Source organism: Malaclemys terrapin, chromosome 6 (genome assembly GCF_027887155.1).
Source record: "Malaclemys terrapin pileata isolate rMalTer1 chromosome 6, rMalTer1.hap1, whole genome shotgun sequence".
Classification (NCBI taxonomy): Eukaryota; Metazoa; Chordata; order Testudines; family Emydidae; genus Malaclemys; species Malaclemys terrapin.
Genome location: NC_071510.1, coordinates 108830478 through 108847386, shown reverse-complemented (window position 1 = coordinate 108847386; position 16909 = coordinate 108830478). Strand labels below are relative to the sequence as shown.

The following is a 16909-nucleotide window of genomic DNA, read 5'->3' as shown; positions in this document are numbered from 1 at the left end:
CGTTCCCCTCTATTCGACATTGGTGAGGCCTCACCTGGAGTACTGTGTCCAGTTTTGGGCCCCACACTACAAGAAGGATGTGCAAAATTGGAAAAAGTCCAGCGGAGGGCAACAAAAATGATTAGGGGGCTGGAGCACATGACTTATGAGGAGAGGCTGAGGGAACTGGGATTGTTTAGTCTGCAGAAGAGAAGAATGAGGGGGGATTTGATAGCTGCTTTCAACTACCTGAAAGGGGGTTCCAAAGAGGATGGATCTAGACTGTTCTCAGTGGTACCAGATGACAGAACAAGGAGCAATGGTCTCAAGTTGCAGTGGGGGAGGTTTAGGTTGGATATTAGGAAAAACTTTTTCACTAGGAGGGTGGTGAAGCACTGGAATGGGTTACCTAGGGAGGTGGTGGAATCTCCTTCTTTAGAGGTTTTTAAAGTCAGGCTTGACAAAGCCCTGGCTGGGATGATTTACTTGGGATTAGGTCCTGCTTTGAGCAGGGGGTTGGACTAGATGACCTCCTGAGGTCCCTTCCAACCCCGATATTCTATGATTCTAAAAGGTGGTTTTCTGCCATGAAGAAATTTACAAATGTCACTGGAGGTACTGCTGTAATTACTATGGCCACAAAGTTAAAACAATACAGGTCTGTCTCATCTTACGCTGCGGTTACGTTCCGCATTCAGCGCCTAAAGCGAAAATTGCATATAATCAAAATTACATTGGGTGTAATGGCGGGTGGAATCGCCCGCACTACACAAACAGTATTTAAATTGTTTTTTTCTCTTTTTTGTTTTTTTGGTTTTTTGATTTTTGCCGACCGCATAAAGCTGAAATCGCACATGTTAAATGCGCCTAAGATGCGACAGACCTGTATCTAAACCTGAGAAATCTATGCTATAATATTATTGGTATGATAAACAACGTAGGCTGATATAACTGAATAAATCCATTGTCATAGACTAATTTTTTATGCTTTTGGACACTATTTCAGGCCTACTCCTCTCTTGTATAGAAGATTATTATATAAATGAGTATGTATCTATATTGTCTTTTTTCTTGTTTTAGTTCTGCCACCCTACCCATAACATTTAAATGTCTGGAAGAGAATAATGGAGTGGACAAGCGTATTACAAGATTTGTGCTCCCAGTGGGTGCTACAATTAACATGGATGGGACTGCTTTATATGAGGCTTTGGCTGCAATTTTCATCGCACAGGTTAACAACTTTGAACTGAACTTTGGGCAGATTATCACAATCAGGTACAGAAGCCATTATCTATATACTTTGATTCAAGGTGCCTTTAAATAACAATGATGTGAACAACTGATCATTGCATTTAAGAGGGTCAGCAATAGCCATAATTTTAAAAGTATTTTACTTTAGATAGCTTGAGTGTCTATGCAGAATTTAAGAGCTGTAGATTTATATTCTGCTGTCCAGTGGGTGCATACTCCAGTTGCAACTTGTGTTAGAGAAAGTTATTACTATGAAGAATGCTAGGAGCAGAAATGGTGTTATTGAGATATAGCAAAGTAGTTGGTGTTGTCTAATTGTCTGTTTCTATTTGTGATTCATCTGCATGTTAAGTACGTACCATAAACAATCAGCACAGTAACATGCTACAATACCAATGCTAAGGGAATACAAATTAATTGGAGAAATCTCAAATTTTGTTCATTATGAACTTTGTGCTGTAAAGCATTTCTAGTTTTAAAAATGGTCATCCTAGTTCAATATTCAATCAAGACAAGGGAAAATTCTGCTTTTCAAAATTCAAAAGCCTCATGACTCATTTTGATTCTGGATATCTGCTCTCCAGTACATATATGAAACTTGCCATGGATTATATGGATACTGTCTTTCATATTAAGTTCTCCAGTATTACATAGGGATCATAAATGATGTGTTATCATTAGATCTGTGCTTTAAATCTTGATTCCTCCATAAGATACAGAAGATTATTTATCAAACAAAGATGAGCTGAGACCAAGAAAATTCAGATCGAGATCCACATTTCTCTAAAGCCCAAAAGGTGCTTAGATCCAGGGTTTCAGTTTGACCCATTATTAAGATAAGGGCTAACTATGAAGCTTGGATCCAGATCCACACTTTCATAAAATTTGCATGTGTTCAGATTGGGGATTTAGATCAGACCCATCTCTAAAACAGGCATTTCTACTTAAAGAACCCTTAGGTCTCTGCATCATGTGTTTCTCCAACAATGTGAAATTGTATGAAAAATCAGAAAGAAAACTACCCACTCGAATGCCTGCCTTGATTCAGATTTTTCTCTAGAGCCTTTATACAATTAGAACAATTGTCTTTTCCTCTTTTGTTTGTACAGTGCCTAGTACAATGGTGTGCTGCTCCATCCCTGGGGCTGCTAGTTGCTATCATAATTATAACATGTATTCATCCTAAAGTCAGTAATATTCGTCATACTATTTAGTAAACATTTTAAAAGTTAAGGAGAATTATTTTTGGAAATTGACTTATTTCTTCACTGTCATCTCTCTGCATAGCATCACAGCTACAGCTGCCAGTATTGGAGCTGCAGGAATTCCTCAGGCTGGACTGGTCACCATGGTCATTGTGTTGACATCTGTTGGTTTGCCTACAGAGGACATCACTCTTATCATTGCAGTGGACTGGTTCTTGTGAGTATTTCTTACAGAGTCCTTAAAGGGCTATAGCATATTATAAAATACATTGGACAGGGACATTCTAATAATTTCTGAACCTGCAAGTCATGTGATCAGTTGGCTTATTCCTTTACTGAAAATAGTTGAAAAATGTGGTTACTTTGAAGAATAAAGTTTTACCCTACCACGAAGGAGGCTCAAAGTCTGAAAATTCAGTGACTCAGTTCAGAGCTGATTTATCCCAACCCTTCTGGCTGTACAGACCAGTGAAGGTTTGTGTGCTTTCCCTCCCTAAGGATGGGTGAATTGAATAATTAGTCTTCTGAATAATATGCATATTAGCATTATGAGCCATCTGAATATGGCCAGACATTTGGCTAATGTGGCTGACTCATTTGTTTCTCCACCTCTGTGTCTGCTAGAGCAGGGGTTCTCGACATTTTCTTTCTGAGATCCCCGCAACATGCTATAAAAACTCCGGGGCCAGAGAAAGGGAGTGGGGGGCTGTCTCAGGGCTCCAGGCTTCAGCTGCCATGGACTCCCAGTTGAGAACCACTGTGCTAGAGGAGGAGAACACTGAGCAGCATTCCTACATCTGTAAGTACTTGTGGAATCCCCTTAGGCCCAGCTGCATTTCTCTGTGCATGGTTATTGGGATAGAACAGCATCACTGTCAGGAGCAGAAGCCAGGAACCTTTCCATGTCTGCAAGTGCAAATAAGGGTGACAGACAGGCTGCTCCACTTACCTGGAGATGTCTTTGTGGGGCTGGGGTAATTGAAGAGGTAGGTGTACCTCCACTCCATGTCAATGTCTGTCAAGAAAGGATAGCAGCCATTTTCCCCTTTTCTCCATCCCAACTCTTCAGAGAGTATTTGTTTGGATCACTTGATGATTACCTTTTCTGTTCATTCCCTCTGGTGCACCGGGCATTGGCCACTGTTGGACGACAGGATACTGGGCTAGATGGACCCTTGGTCTGACCCAGTATGGCCATTCTTATGTTATGTCCTTTTCACAGTCCTGCTCCTTATCTGGGCAGGGTAAAGGGGAATGCTGCTAAAAGTGAGAAGGCAGAGTAGAGATGAAATGGCTGTTGTTCTCCCATGGAAGACATTCATACAGGGATGAGAGATCACCTAGCTGTTCATTCCTACCACCACCCCCACTTCCTTATAGCAGCTCAAAGTAAGTGTAGCGAAGTGTTTGAGCCCATTGAGAGGAAGTACAAGGGAATTCAGATGAGATATATGGGGGTTTAAACAGTTCCCCAATACTAGGATCATTTGCCCATCCCTACACTTTACGCTATTCCTCACAGGGTTGCCTATGGATGGTGCTACTTCTAGGACTGAAAATACAGCAGCACCATGGCTCATGTTGTGATTCAGTGAGTACCAGAAAGAAAACTGAACTTTACTCCAACAGTAATGTTACTTATGGCAACAATGTTCAGTTTTTAAGGGTATCACAAACTCTGTGAAATTCTCACCATGTGCATAGATCCCAAACATTTAAGGTCTAGGCAGGTGGATGTGATGAGAAGGTGAAATCCAGTCCCAGCCTGGCTCCAAGATTGTTGTGCATTCTTCCTCTCCAGCTGTTATTCCAGCCTGGACTGTGTTGGGAGTCACTAAGTTTACATAAACATGTCTCAGTAGCTCCTCTGTGGACCTTCCTCCAGCCCTTTACCATTGGGGCCTTCTGTGCAACTCTTTCACAGCATGTAGGGGTTATATTTACACCCCTGCAGAGCTGGGTAAGCTGCTGGGCTGTCCACTAGCCCAAGAAGAAATAATGTCACAACAGAGTATTGGTTGAACCAAACCTTAAGCAAAAATGTCAAAAATTATTTCCTGTGCCCACTAAGGACTACAACTCCCAGATGCTTTTCCTTCACATCTCAGCCACTCCAGATCTTTTTCCTAACACAGGGACTCATACAGGAGCATTCCTGCCATCTTACAGCTCAACTGAGCTCTTGCTGGCCTTTATATGGACCAGCACCCAGCTCCTCAAAAACCTCAATTGGGATGCAACTGATCAGTTACAGGCAGGGCTGGGCCCATCTGTCCTTAAAGAAAGGGGCTAGTCACCCAGTGACAGGCTGCATGCCTGCAGTCTCCATGTGCAACCATTTTGGGGACTTAAGTGGTACAAAGGCCCTTGCTCTGGACCTTTGCACCACGCATGAATCTCACCCTAGATTATTTACAATAGTTTATTTTCATTCTGGGAATGACAGCTAAGAAGGCAACATTCAGTCAATTCAGATATCAGGAGGTCATTACAGCTGACTTATTGTAACATACTCACAAGCCCCCAAACATGAACTGCCACAAGCCCACTCTGCTCGGATCACCTCATAACACAGCAATCATATCCTCCTGTGAAATGGCTAGTAACATTATGTCTCAGGTCACTGCATTAGACTTAGAATTCTGGTACAATTGTTAGTTTCCGCAAAGATGGAATAATGCTATTAACATTTCTGATAAATTAATACACAGAAGTATTGAATCATCTCATGGTTATTTTCAAAAGCTATTTTAACACAGAGACTCTGAATGTTTCACTTAAACAAGTGGGGAAAATAAGACTAACTCAATTATTTTCCACAGGGACCGTCTCCGTACCACTACAAATGTCTTGGGTGACTCCATTGGTGCAGGGATTGTTGAACATTTGTCACGGAATGAGCTGAAGAGCAGGGATGCTGAGATGGGTAATTCTGTGATAGAGGAAAATGAAATGAAAAAACCATACCAATTGATCTCACAGGAAAATGAGAGCGTAAAACCATTAGACAGTGAAACCAAGATGTAGGATAGACCAGGCATGAGTCCAACACTAGAAGTGTGGGAAATATACTTTCTACAACCATTTATATCTTGTTTTCAAGAAGTCCATTTATATCTTGCTTTCTCCCATATGATAGCATTGGAACAGAGTTAATCAAAAACATTCTGAATTAGCGGTGACCAAGGTATGTGTTTGCGTCCCACTTTAAAAAAAATTAACGAGTTATCATACTGGTCCTGCTGGAGATGTGCTAACTGTGAGGGGACAGGGATGGGAAGAGGGAGAGTGTCTATTAAATCATTAAAAAACATACCAGTGTATATGTTACTCAATCCTGTAAATGTGATCTTGTTTTTATAAGCTGGAAAGTCACAATAGATAATATAGCCTGAAAAGGGTTTTATTTTTTTAAATACCTGTTGCCCATTTCTTAACATCAGTAAGCACACAAATCAACATTTTTAACTTGACAACTGCACCCAAACAAGGAAATTAACAGGATTGCTTTTTTTCCCTTCTGGTGATATGTTATTTCTTTATCCTATTACTAGCAGAACAATAAAAAGGAGGACTTTTAAATTTAAAAAAAAGTAGAGATGTTCAGGTAAAAAAAATATCCACGATCAGCACTTTTATCAGCTGAGCTGAAATGTCATTTCTGAAGAGGTGATTTCATCTTAATAGGACACTTTAGGGTCAGTGAGGGCCAGTTCTTGACAAGTGCTTAGCACTTTCAGCTCCCACTGACCAGCACACACTTATACATATGCGTATTTTTACTCACCTGAGTAGTCCCCTTAACTTCAATGCCACTACTAACATGAGCAATGTTACACATATGCAGAGAAGTGCTTGAAGAATCAGGGCCCTAGATTGTATGCTCTTTGGGGTGGGAAGTGTACTTCATCTGTGCTCAGAAGGCACATAGCACACTGTGGATGCATTCACAATCAAAATAATATGTAATACAAATAGCAGAGAGGGCCAGCACTTTGCAAGAGGTACTTCATACCTGGCAAGAGATGCGCAGAACCTAACTGGATGGGGCTCTAAACCTGTCTTTGTGTTGCTGAAATTTCATTGCTGGAAGTCCTGTGACCAAGAGGTCACTTTCAAAAAATGGAAATCTTGTAATCAATTAGCCTGGTGTCATTCCATGAATAAGTAGTAAAACTATTAGCCAAATGTACCTTATTTTACATAGGGGAGAGAACTCCACATCCCACTGGGAGGTTCCCATATCTTTGTGTGTTTACCAGCAGTATCTCAAATATAAAAAATAATTTTTTAGAAAGCAAAACTAATGGGTTCTCTATTACTTACTAGGAAATATATATATATAAACTGCAGAATAGTAAATACATTTAATAAATTTTAAAAATATAATAAGAAAAGATTTTTAAGAGTAATATTGTAGATCTCCTTCAAGTCACAGAGAAGGAAAGAAAAAAAAAGGGGGGGGGAGAAATACACTCCGAATCCTATGGCTTTTTTTGTTCATTTCAAGATTATTCCCTGAAGAAACCCTTTTATGAAAAATATTAATTGTATATATTTTCCTTTTCCACTCCTTATATTACTGTAGGAGTCAAACTGGAAAGATTTATGGTGCAGTTAGAGATAGGTAGCTGAGGAATACGAATCCACAAGCACAAAACTGGTTGAGTGGTCTATTTTATTTGAAAATGTTTGGTTTTGTTCTGAACTAAAAAAAAAAAAGAGAGAGAGAGAGACACACACACACACAGAACTGAGACATTCCCATGTCATACCACAACTGCCACTTGCCAAACATTTAAGAACATCTGTAGCTTTTGTCTCTAGAAGACCATAAGAATTGATGTGTAAATGTCAATGTAACTGGTGAAAATATGAGTGTGATAATTGAGGGCAGTCTTTTCCCACTTTTAAGGCAACAAGGCAGGCTTCTTTTTCCAAGAAAGACAAATCCTATTCATTTCCAAGTCAGACAAATCCCAGTCAATGTGAGCAGGAACAACTCACGAGTGAAGTGAGCAGAATTTAGCCAAGAGTATTCAGCAGTCAGTGCTTTAATCACCTCAAAGCTCTAGATGAATCTCTGACTGAAAGTGATAAAGTGTGAACTTTTTTTGCTAACAGAATGAAAACCTAGAATGCAGACAGGCATCTTTGGATATGTAATTAGAGATATTTTTATATAGATCCTGTATTCAATGTGTGTTTATAAAAGTTAACTTTAGAATGTCTGGAGTAACAGTTTAATTTTTGTTGAGAGACTATTTGGAAATACCCTGCAAAGACTTAATGTAAATGGTTGTCTTTCTATGACATAAGTTGAGAAAAATGAATTGTGTCACAAAGTTTGTGATTTTTTTTTTTACTAACTTTGTTTCTTATGGAAATCAATTACTATAGAAAGATTCCATTCCCCATCTCTCATTGGCTCTGCATTTGGTTGCACCCAATGTGGATTGAGAAACATTACTTTGTAGATGTATTTTCAATAAAAATAGTTTTACGTTATTCCCGTATTGTGTGATTTCTTTCAAATTCTCTGTAATGGGGAAATCTTCAAACACATTCCAAATATTTGAACTTGTATTGTAGGGTTTCAGGAAATCCTGTACTTTTTACCCAACAGGAGCTTATTAATGCATCAGTACTTCTCAAGAATTCAAATGCCCATTTCTTAAACTCTCACATGAATAAAACGGTTAGCCTCCATAGAATGCAAAAGGCGATAAAAGGAAGAAAAATGTGACAAAGGAAAAAAAAATATGGAAAAAACCCCAGAAAGAAATGTTAATTCAAGTTAAGTTTATTTTGGTTCAAATTCATATAGATGTTTGAATCTGAAGATACAGTATAAGAGCTTTCATATGACTTGTAAATTACATATATCAATGCAGAGAAATCATTTAGAAAATATAATTCTAACACTGATTCCACCGCAGCCTAAGGTTTAATTAGGGTATCACCACAACTGAGCAAAGAAAAATAAAATCTGAAGAAAAAGAGTATGATGTGATGGTTAGAACTCAGTTCTGCCTTACAATCCCATCAAATTACAACATAATTGAGAAGTGGTTTAATTACATTTTCACTGATGGGTGTATTAGCTTTATTGCAACAATTCTACTGTCTAGTTTAGTTTTCATGCCCTAAAATACAAAAATAGTTACTTCTTTTGGTGGGTCAAAGTAGGGAGTTTTTCTAGATGTAATGCCACATGATTGGTCATTAGAACTATAACTAGAATTGTGCATGGAAAGTGTTTCCCTAATTAGATTACCTCTAGTTTGTGGCTTTCAAAGACATATTCTTAACTGGAGAATTCATCCACAGCCAAGGAGCTTCCATCACCCACTTTTTTAACTTATAACTGTTCAGAGCAGAATGGAAACTCCCTAGTCTCTCATGTATTGGTTGAAACATGACCAGATGTCAAGGGTAGATCAAATTTAGGCTACTTATTTGCTGAACTGAACAAGCAACAACACATTAACAAGAAAAATATGAAACTAATATTTAATACACAAAACTGCAAATGTATCCCTAACACAGTCTAAAGGGCTACAAGAGGCGGGAATAAAAGAGAAAGGAAGTCCACTCTGCACTTTGTCCATAAAAAGGCTCCCATTGACTTTAATAATGCAGGATCAGGGTCTTCGACACCAATGAGTGGGCTTTGGGATGCTCTTGTCCTTCTACCCAGATTTCAAATTTTAGATAATTCCTCCTTGATGTTTTTTTAGGAGTGATGAGTTGCTGAACACCACTCCTCCTTCATGAAGTTTGTTCGGGTCTGATGTTTCCCCATCCCATCTTGCCTCTAGGTCCTAAAAAAAATATTCCACAATGACCTCTTAAGCTGTAGGCCATAATAAAAGGTCCTCAAAATTGTTTTCCTTCAATTGACTGTTCTTTGGTAATTTAAACCCAACAGAACCCAGAATATTACTGTAGGTTACCTTTGCAGTCCCACAATTGTCAGAATTTCCTTTTACAACGATGTCCGTGCTCATTTTCTTAGGGCTGGTCTACACTGGGGAGGAGGTCGATGTAAGATATGCAAATTTCAGCTATGCGAATAGCGTAGCTGAAGTCGAAGTATCCTATTCAACTTACCCCGCTGTAAGGACAGCGGCAAATCGATCGCCGTGGCTCCCCCATCGACGCCGCTTACTCCTCCTGACGAGGTGGAGTACGCGCGTCGATTCGGGGATCGATTTCTACCCGCCAATCCAGGCAGGTAGTGAAGACGTGCCCTTAGTATGCTACCCTGAATGTTAACATGGTGAGATGCACTTGTCACTACAATAAGCTGTAAAATGGGTTTGAAATTTTAATTAAAATTTTAACTTCTGTGTTTGCTTCTGGGGAAGACAGTCTTGATGAAAAGTAACATAGCATCTGACATTATTAGCTGTACAGTATCTAATAGACAAGACTGCAAACCAACATCCATACTCCTCTCATGCTGTTTAACAGATGTAAGGTGAATTCTTGCATGTGAACTTGAAAAACTGCTTCAGACATTTCAAACACTGATGCCTAGTTTGTAGTGGCAATAAATGCAGTGACTCAGGTTGTCTCCTGTGCAGAGATCCACTGGTACAGGAGAGGAGGTGGGGGCATTAAGGAGCTGGTAACAGCTTTTTGATTCTCCTGGTGCACATGCACTGGCCTCACCACAGGTTAGAGCAGCACCGAGGCTGCTCCAACTACACCAGCTCAAAACAGCCCCCAATTGGCAGAAGTAAACTGCACCAATGCAAGCCACTTTTTACACCATTGCAGCAAGTCTACACTAGAAGTTTGCACCATTGCAACTGCATGATTTGCTAGTGAAAAAAACACAGTAGTCAAACTCTCCCAACTTTCCCCAGCTTTCATACTGCAAACTTTTCCCCAGATCCCATTGACATTAGCATATTACTGTCTAATAATGTAGCCCTGCCTATGTCCCTAGTCACACCCCCTGCTTAAGGAGCCAGGAATAGATTGGTATAAGAGTTGCTGTGCCATGTAGGTACTCCCTTATGTAGGGTGAATTCTCAGCGAGCCCTCTAACTTAAGTTTGAGGCTGTTTGTAGCTCTGGAACATCACAAAGAAGCTGTAGCAGGGCCAGGGATCTGACCCAATGATGCTGACCAAAGCACATGCAGTGGGGCTAGGGGAAAAAAGTTTCTCAGACTATGTTAGAGCAAGGTTTCTCAACCTGTGGGTCTGGACACAAAATTGGGTCACCAGAATGATTCAAAGGGTCGCGTGGCAGCTCCTGTCCCACCGAGCTGGCTGGGCTCACCTCCCTGCTCCAGGCACTGCAACCTCTTGGGTCCCAACGCCACTCGGGTTTGGCCCAGCTGTCATGATGACGGGAGTCTGAGTAAGCCAGATTGAGTGAGTGGCACTGCAACCCCATGAGCCAGGTCACAACTCCACTCACACAAATTTGGTCCAGTCAGAGGGGCAGGGCCAAATCTGAGTGGCGCGGCAACCCCAGAGGTTGCAACACCTGGAGCGGAGAGCCAAGCCCAGCCAGCCCCACAGTACAGGAGTGTGGGGAGTGCCAGGCAGGCTCCAATCCCCTCCGGGGGGCAGGATCTGACCAAAACAGCAGCTGGGCCCTCACTCACAGACTATTTACTGGGGTACAACAGGCCATAAACATTTACAAATAGTCCTGAGTCCAAAAAAGTTCAGAACCACTGTGGTAGAGCACACTGGATTCATCCTAAATATAGCTTACTCCTCCAGAAGACCCCTTGAGGATTGTGTGCCTGAATTCCAACAGGGGGAACCAGAGGATTTTCTACCTAAAACTATAATTGTGCCTCTTCCCTTTTTTGCTAAGAACTTTTTCTGTTAATGAAGTTATCATATGCACATAGATATTCTGGATACATTACTCATGGGAATGCCTTTGCTGTTGGAATGCTATTAGAAGAGGGATTGAGTCTGGGATAGTCCAGTTTCTATTCCCAGCCCTGCCACTGACTCATTGTGTGACACTGGCCAAGTCACTTACTCTCTCTGTACTTAGTGAAGTTTATCCATCGGTAAAATGGGTAGTGTTAATAGTAATAAATAATAATTACCTCATGGGGGGTGTAGAACTTAATTTGACTGTAAAATATGTTCACTTTGGCTGAAAGGTGTTAGGAAGTGCAAAGAGTGATCATGTACATAAACTGAACCAGTGAGATTTCTCCTACTTTATGTAATAAACCATTATATTCAGGCTTACAGATTGATTAAAGGGCCTGTTATTTCTGGAGTTACTATCACCATTGGCACAGCTAAAGACAAGGGTTTAGTTTATCACTTGGTGATCCTACCCACACAATTGCTCTACCTGTTAAACAGTGCCTCCTTCACTGTAAAGGGCCCTGACATTCTACAGTTTTTCAATAGCTCTTTTATTTGAGAGTTGGGGTACATAATGAACACCCTATTTGGAGACAAGAGCTTATGTCTGTGAAGCAGCATGTGGGCAGCATAAAGGAAAATGATCATTCATGTAGAAAATCAATTATGGGCAGACCAAAGTGCTTCTGTCTCCCTGTTTGAAGTACTGTACTCACACAAATACTCACACAAATTCCACAGTGAAGTTTGTACTCCATTATGAGAAATGCCATTTTGTTCAACTAACACAATACCACATCCTTCATAAAATAGCAAGTTACACTGTGCCTGGGGCCAATCATCTATTCAGCAGCACACTTTACTTCCAGTGTGATCAAACTGCACTGTTTCCCAGTATAGAATAAATGAGAGTTGGGTGGCTAAGCACCTTGCAGCACTTAATGGCATCACTGTATTGAAAGATTAGCATAAAGTGCAACTATGGAGTAACAAATGGAGAGAAAGAGAAAGCAGGATGCACAGTGTATAGCATCATGCAACATCAGAAATACAGACTTGCAACAAAAAATAGGACATCAGCAAAGGCAGCAAGATTCACAGTCCTAACGGAGGAAACATTAATCCCAATACACACAATTGGTGGACTGAGCCCTTACAAAGAAATCTCCCAAATGCATCCACCAGAAGAAGTGTGTGAAACTCCCAAAACTCAGTGCAGGAACATTTGCCTCTGAAAACAGGCAATATGGCTCATTACACAACCTCTTTTCTTCAGGCACCTTGTATTTCTGATTTCCTCATAGTTACTATTTCTCATTTCCTTTCTCTGTGTTGTCATTTGGTTTTTCAGTAGTTTCTCAAGACTCCTTTAAGAAATGGCAATAAGTAACTTCCTGTTTTCCTGATATTCTCCCTGTTGTTAGCCAGCTATTATTTATATGGCTACAAAAACTTATGTCCATTCCTCCATCATTTCCTTCTTCTAAATCCCTCCTTTATTTTTCATGTCTCTCCATTACTCATATTCCCCTTTCCTTTTCTTGTTTTCTCTCTCTGCTCTTCAATTTCTCCAATTTCCCTCTCTTGCAAACTCCCTCACTGTTGCCTCTCTTTTCTCATCAGAATAGCTCTAAGTCTTTGTTTCCCGAAGGGAAACATCTTGTTTCAATTTAGTTTCTCCCTTAATTCTCATAATTCCTCTGATATCCAAAACAAATGGAGTTACTCTGAATCTACACGCATGATACCAGAACTACTTCTGATTTTAAAAAGTTTGGCCATATTTTGTTTCTTTGTGAAATTGGAGAAAGATACGAAATACAATTCTTCCTTCTTTAAAGATATGAACTTTCAAATGTACAAGGATCCTGTAAAGTGTGCAGGGAACATCTCCAGCTAAGGGCATGCGTTCATCTCTTACACTGGTAACACAAACCCTCTTCAGGAATGACAAGTTCTGCTGATTTATGGCTGTTTGGAGAGAGACATCACAGTCCCAGAAGAAGATGAAGTAATATGGAGAAAGGAAGAAGAATACTGTTGCTGGAGAGCATTCATTTTTTGTATGGCAAATTCTGGATTACATATGTAACTCTTCTTTGTACATACCATACAAGATAGAGTCCAACTTATAACTTTTTAATGTCATATAAATTATTGTAATTAATGTCCTGGATTGAGAAGCCAAAGGTTGATTGGGACATGGAGGCAAGATGATCCACTGGTTATGGCACTCGAATGTGACTTGGTAAACCCATGTTCAATTCTCTTCACCACAAATTGCCTGTGTGACCTTGAGTAAGTCACTTAGCCTCTGTGTGGCTCAGTTTCCCATCTGTAAAATGAGGATAGTAGTACTTCTTTGCCTCACAGGGATGTTGTGAGGATAAATACACTAAAGATTGTGTGGTACTCAGCTACTATGGTAATAAAGGAGATATAAATACCTACTTGGAGCCTTGACTACCCTCTAAACCAGGGGTAGGCAACCTATGGCACGCGTGCCGAAGGCGGCACGCGAGCTGATTTTCAGTGGCACTCACACTGCCCAGGTCCTGGCCACCAGTCCAGGGGGCTCTGCATTTTAATTTAATTTTAAATGAAGCTTCTTAAACATTTTAAAAACCTTATTTACTTTACATACTATAGTTTAGTTATATATTATAGACTTATAGAAAGAGACCTTCTAAAAACATTAAAATGTATTACTGGCACGCAAAACCTTAAATCAGAGTGAATAAATGAAGACTCGGCACACCACCTCTGAAAGGTTGCCGACCCCTGCTCTAAACCCTCCAGAGAGGTGGTGCCTCCAGTGCAGATGCGTAGGGGGTCTGACCTGCCATTGACTGTGCTATTGGTGCTCTATGTATGAACAGCTAAACTAAGTTCACTTTAAAATAAATTTTAAATTAATTTGTTCCTTGCTGCTACGCATGAAAACAGAGCCAAATCCTGCATTCCTTGCTCAGATAAAACTCGCATTAATGTCAACTGGGGTGACAACAAACCCAAGACCATTGGACTTGGCTCATAGAAGATAAACCAAAATGAAAGTGTTTTTAAAACTGAGAGTGAACTTAGTACCAAAGACAAAATGTGCCTATCATTAGCTCCGTGTAAACTGGTGCTGTACAAGTTTCCCCATGCAGTTGTGCCAGTTCACCTTGTTCTTGAGCTGTGGCACCTCAGCTATTCTAATTCTATTCCTCTCCCAAGCGGAGACTGCCAGTCGTGCCAAATTGTGTGGCAGATTTTGTGATATGCACACATGGGAACTAGGATGAGACCACCCAACTTGCTTTCATTTATGAGCTAAGCCAGGATGTAAGCCCAGGTCTCCAGAAGAAAAAGACTATGGCACTAACCCACTGTGCCACTTAGCCCCCACAATGAGAAAAAGCTATTCAAATACTGCCAGTGCTTCATTTTTTGATGTACTGTGGCTCTTTATCAATCAGCTTGCTAAAAGCTGTAAATGTTTCCCAGCAATGACAGCCAAATTTGGTCAGGGTGGATTCTGCTGCCATCATGTGGCAACGATTATTTTTACAGTAAACATGTTCCTTTCTCTCCGCCCACACCACCCCCATTTGCAAAACTAAACAATCAAATGAACAACTTTGCATACTCTTTAATGTGCTAGCTTCAAAGGTAGCAAAATCAAGGGAAAGCACTTAATTAGCATTACTATTAATTATTAATTCTGGGGTAGTTCTCAGAACCCCTGGTCAGGATGTGCTGTGATACACTTTGTGGAAACACATTCTGGTTTTGTTGAAACATAAGCAAAAACACTTTCTTTCTCTCTGTGTGTGTCCATTTTAGCTTGTTTCCTTTGAGCCTCTCTCAAAAGTGAACAAGACCTTCAGGTGACTGTCTGAGAAACACTGAGTCAGATACTATGAAGAATGATTGCATATGGGAGGATTGCTATATGTAATAGCACTGAAAGCCAACACAATATAGCTGAGCATCCAGAGGTGCTGGAACAATTTGTATTGGGGGGGGGGGGGAGGGAGTGAGAGGCAGGGTGCCAAGAGCCATTGAACCAAACTGTAAGCCCTGTATATGATGGAAACCACTTCAAGCTAGGAGATGCAACAGCACCTATGGAAGCCTCATTCGAAGTATCAGTTTTACTCTATAATGATCAAACAAGCTTGCTTTTGTCAGTCAATTGTTACTGAAGAGGCTAAATGAAAATTTTAGCACTGGAAACTTTCTGCATTTGGAATCCTAGTGTTTTAGAGACTGGGCCCAATCCTATTCCTATAGAACAGAAAAAACACCATTTGCTTTGCTTTCAAAAACACAAGCGTTTCCATATACTTTTAGACAGAACAAACTTTATATAAAGAGAACAAGATAAGACTGAACAAGGATGATGTATCCATTAGCAAGCATACAGTGTCTTTCTTCCGGAACAGGTTGAAATACACAAAGCAGAAGTTTGCGGCAGGCAGCACAGTCCTAACAGATGGAAAGGGGCAGAACACTGAAAACAAGGTGTAACAATTACACACTGCCTCCACAAGGAGTAGGAGCAAAAAAGCAGAGGCTTCTACTTGACCAACTGTAAAGATTTTTCACAGAAATCCTCACATTAGTAATGAATCAATAAACTAAGATTCAATTCTTTAGCTGTGGCCAAGGACCACTTAGTGCATCTGAGGAAGAGAAGTACAAAGGCCTTTTTCATTCCCCCAGTCCTGGGCCCCAGTGCCTAAAGTATTCTAGAAAAACAAACCTCAATTTTTTTCAAACATAGAAATGAAAACATCACCACATCTGTTGTGTCCCTCCCTCCCCCCGTCTGCCCTCTACGCTCAACTCCGTTCTTCCTGAAGCTATAGGAGCTCTTCACCTCCCTTCCCAGGCCTGGGGGAGGAGGGGCTCCTCTTCTCCCCCTTCCCAGGCTGACTGTTGCAGGGAAGGAGGAGCAGTCCCTTGCTTTCAGGAGGGGAGGGAAGAGGGAGCAGTACTGCCCTGCATTGTTGGGCTCTTTAGCTCCCACAGCCCTCCTCCCCCTCCCCGTGAGAGTAGTTCTCCTGAGGGAAGGGAAGGGGGACAGAGAATTGCTCTAGCCTCCACCAACTGCCAAGGGCCCCTGAAGGCAGCCAGGTATCCCCAGGGCATACAGAAGGCCCTGATCACCACCCCTCCTCTCCATCTGCATCCCTCATGCTGGCAGCCAGGAGAACGGTGGCAAAGAAACTTAGGCCCACCTGAGATTTCCCCTGGACAGGGGAGCTATTCTAGGGCTAGATCCATTGCCTATAGCTTCGTGCTGGTGCAAAGTGGCCACTGCATAGTACAGGATCATAGGACAGGCCTGTGTTGCCTCTTCTTTCAGTGCTGCCAACTCTTATGGAAGTAGATGTTTGTACTTCAAACTTCCAGACTCAAGTGACTGCATGAGAATCTGTTTTTATTTTTTTTTAAGAGTTAGTTTCTGGCCCTCATGGTTGCAGAGAAGAGCCTGAAAATATAACTCAAGTGTAAGCTAAAGGCTCAGAAATCACAAGGCAAAGAAGCAACAGCTCAAATTTACTATTTTTAAGCAAGTCTCAAAATTCTGGGAGGCCTGACTTATGAGTTTTGAACACTTGTGGTT

At 40.9% G+C, this 16909-nt stretch overlaps 1 protein-coding gene across 1 annotated transcript in view; it reads left to right on the top strand.

The window, feature by feature from the left end:
• The window catches only part of SLC1A3 (solute carrier family 1 member 3), a 95626-nt gene extending 87683 nt beyond the window's left edge, over positions 1-7943 (top strand). Inside the window, exons 8-10 of the mRNA XM_054032884.1 lie at positions 1060-1254; positions 2518-2652; positions 5258-7943. Coding sequence (XP_053888859.1) covers positions 1060-1254; positions 2518-2652; positions 5258-5462 — 535 coding nt within the window. The 3' untranslated portion in view covers positions 5463-7943. The remainder of the gene's footprint in view (positions 1-1059; positions 1255-2517; positions 2653-5257) is intronic.
• The last annotated feature ends 8966 nt before the right edge of the window (positions 7944-16909 follow it).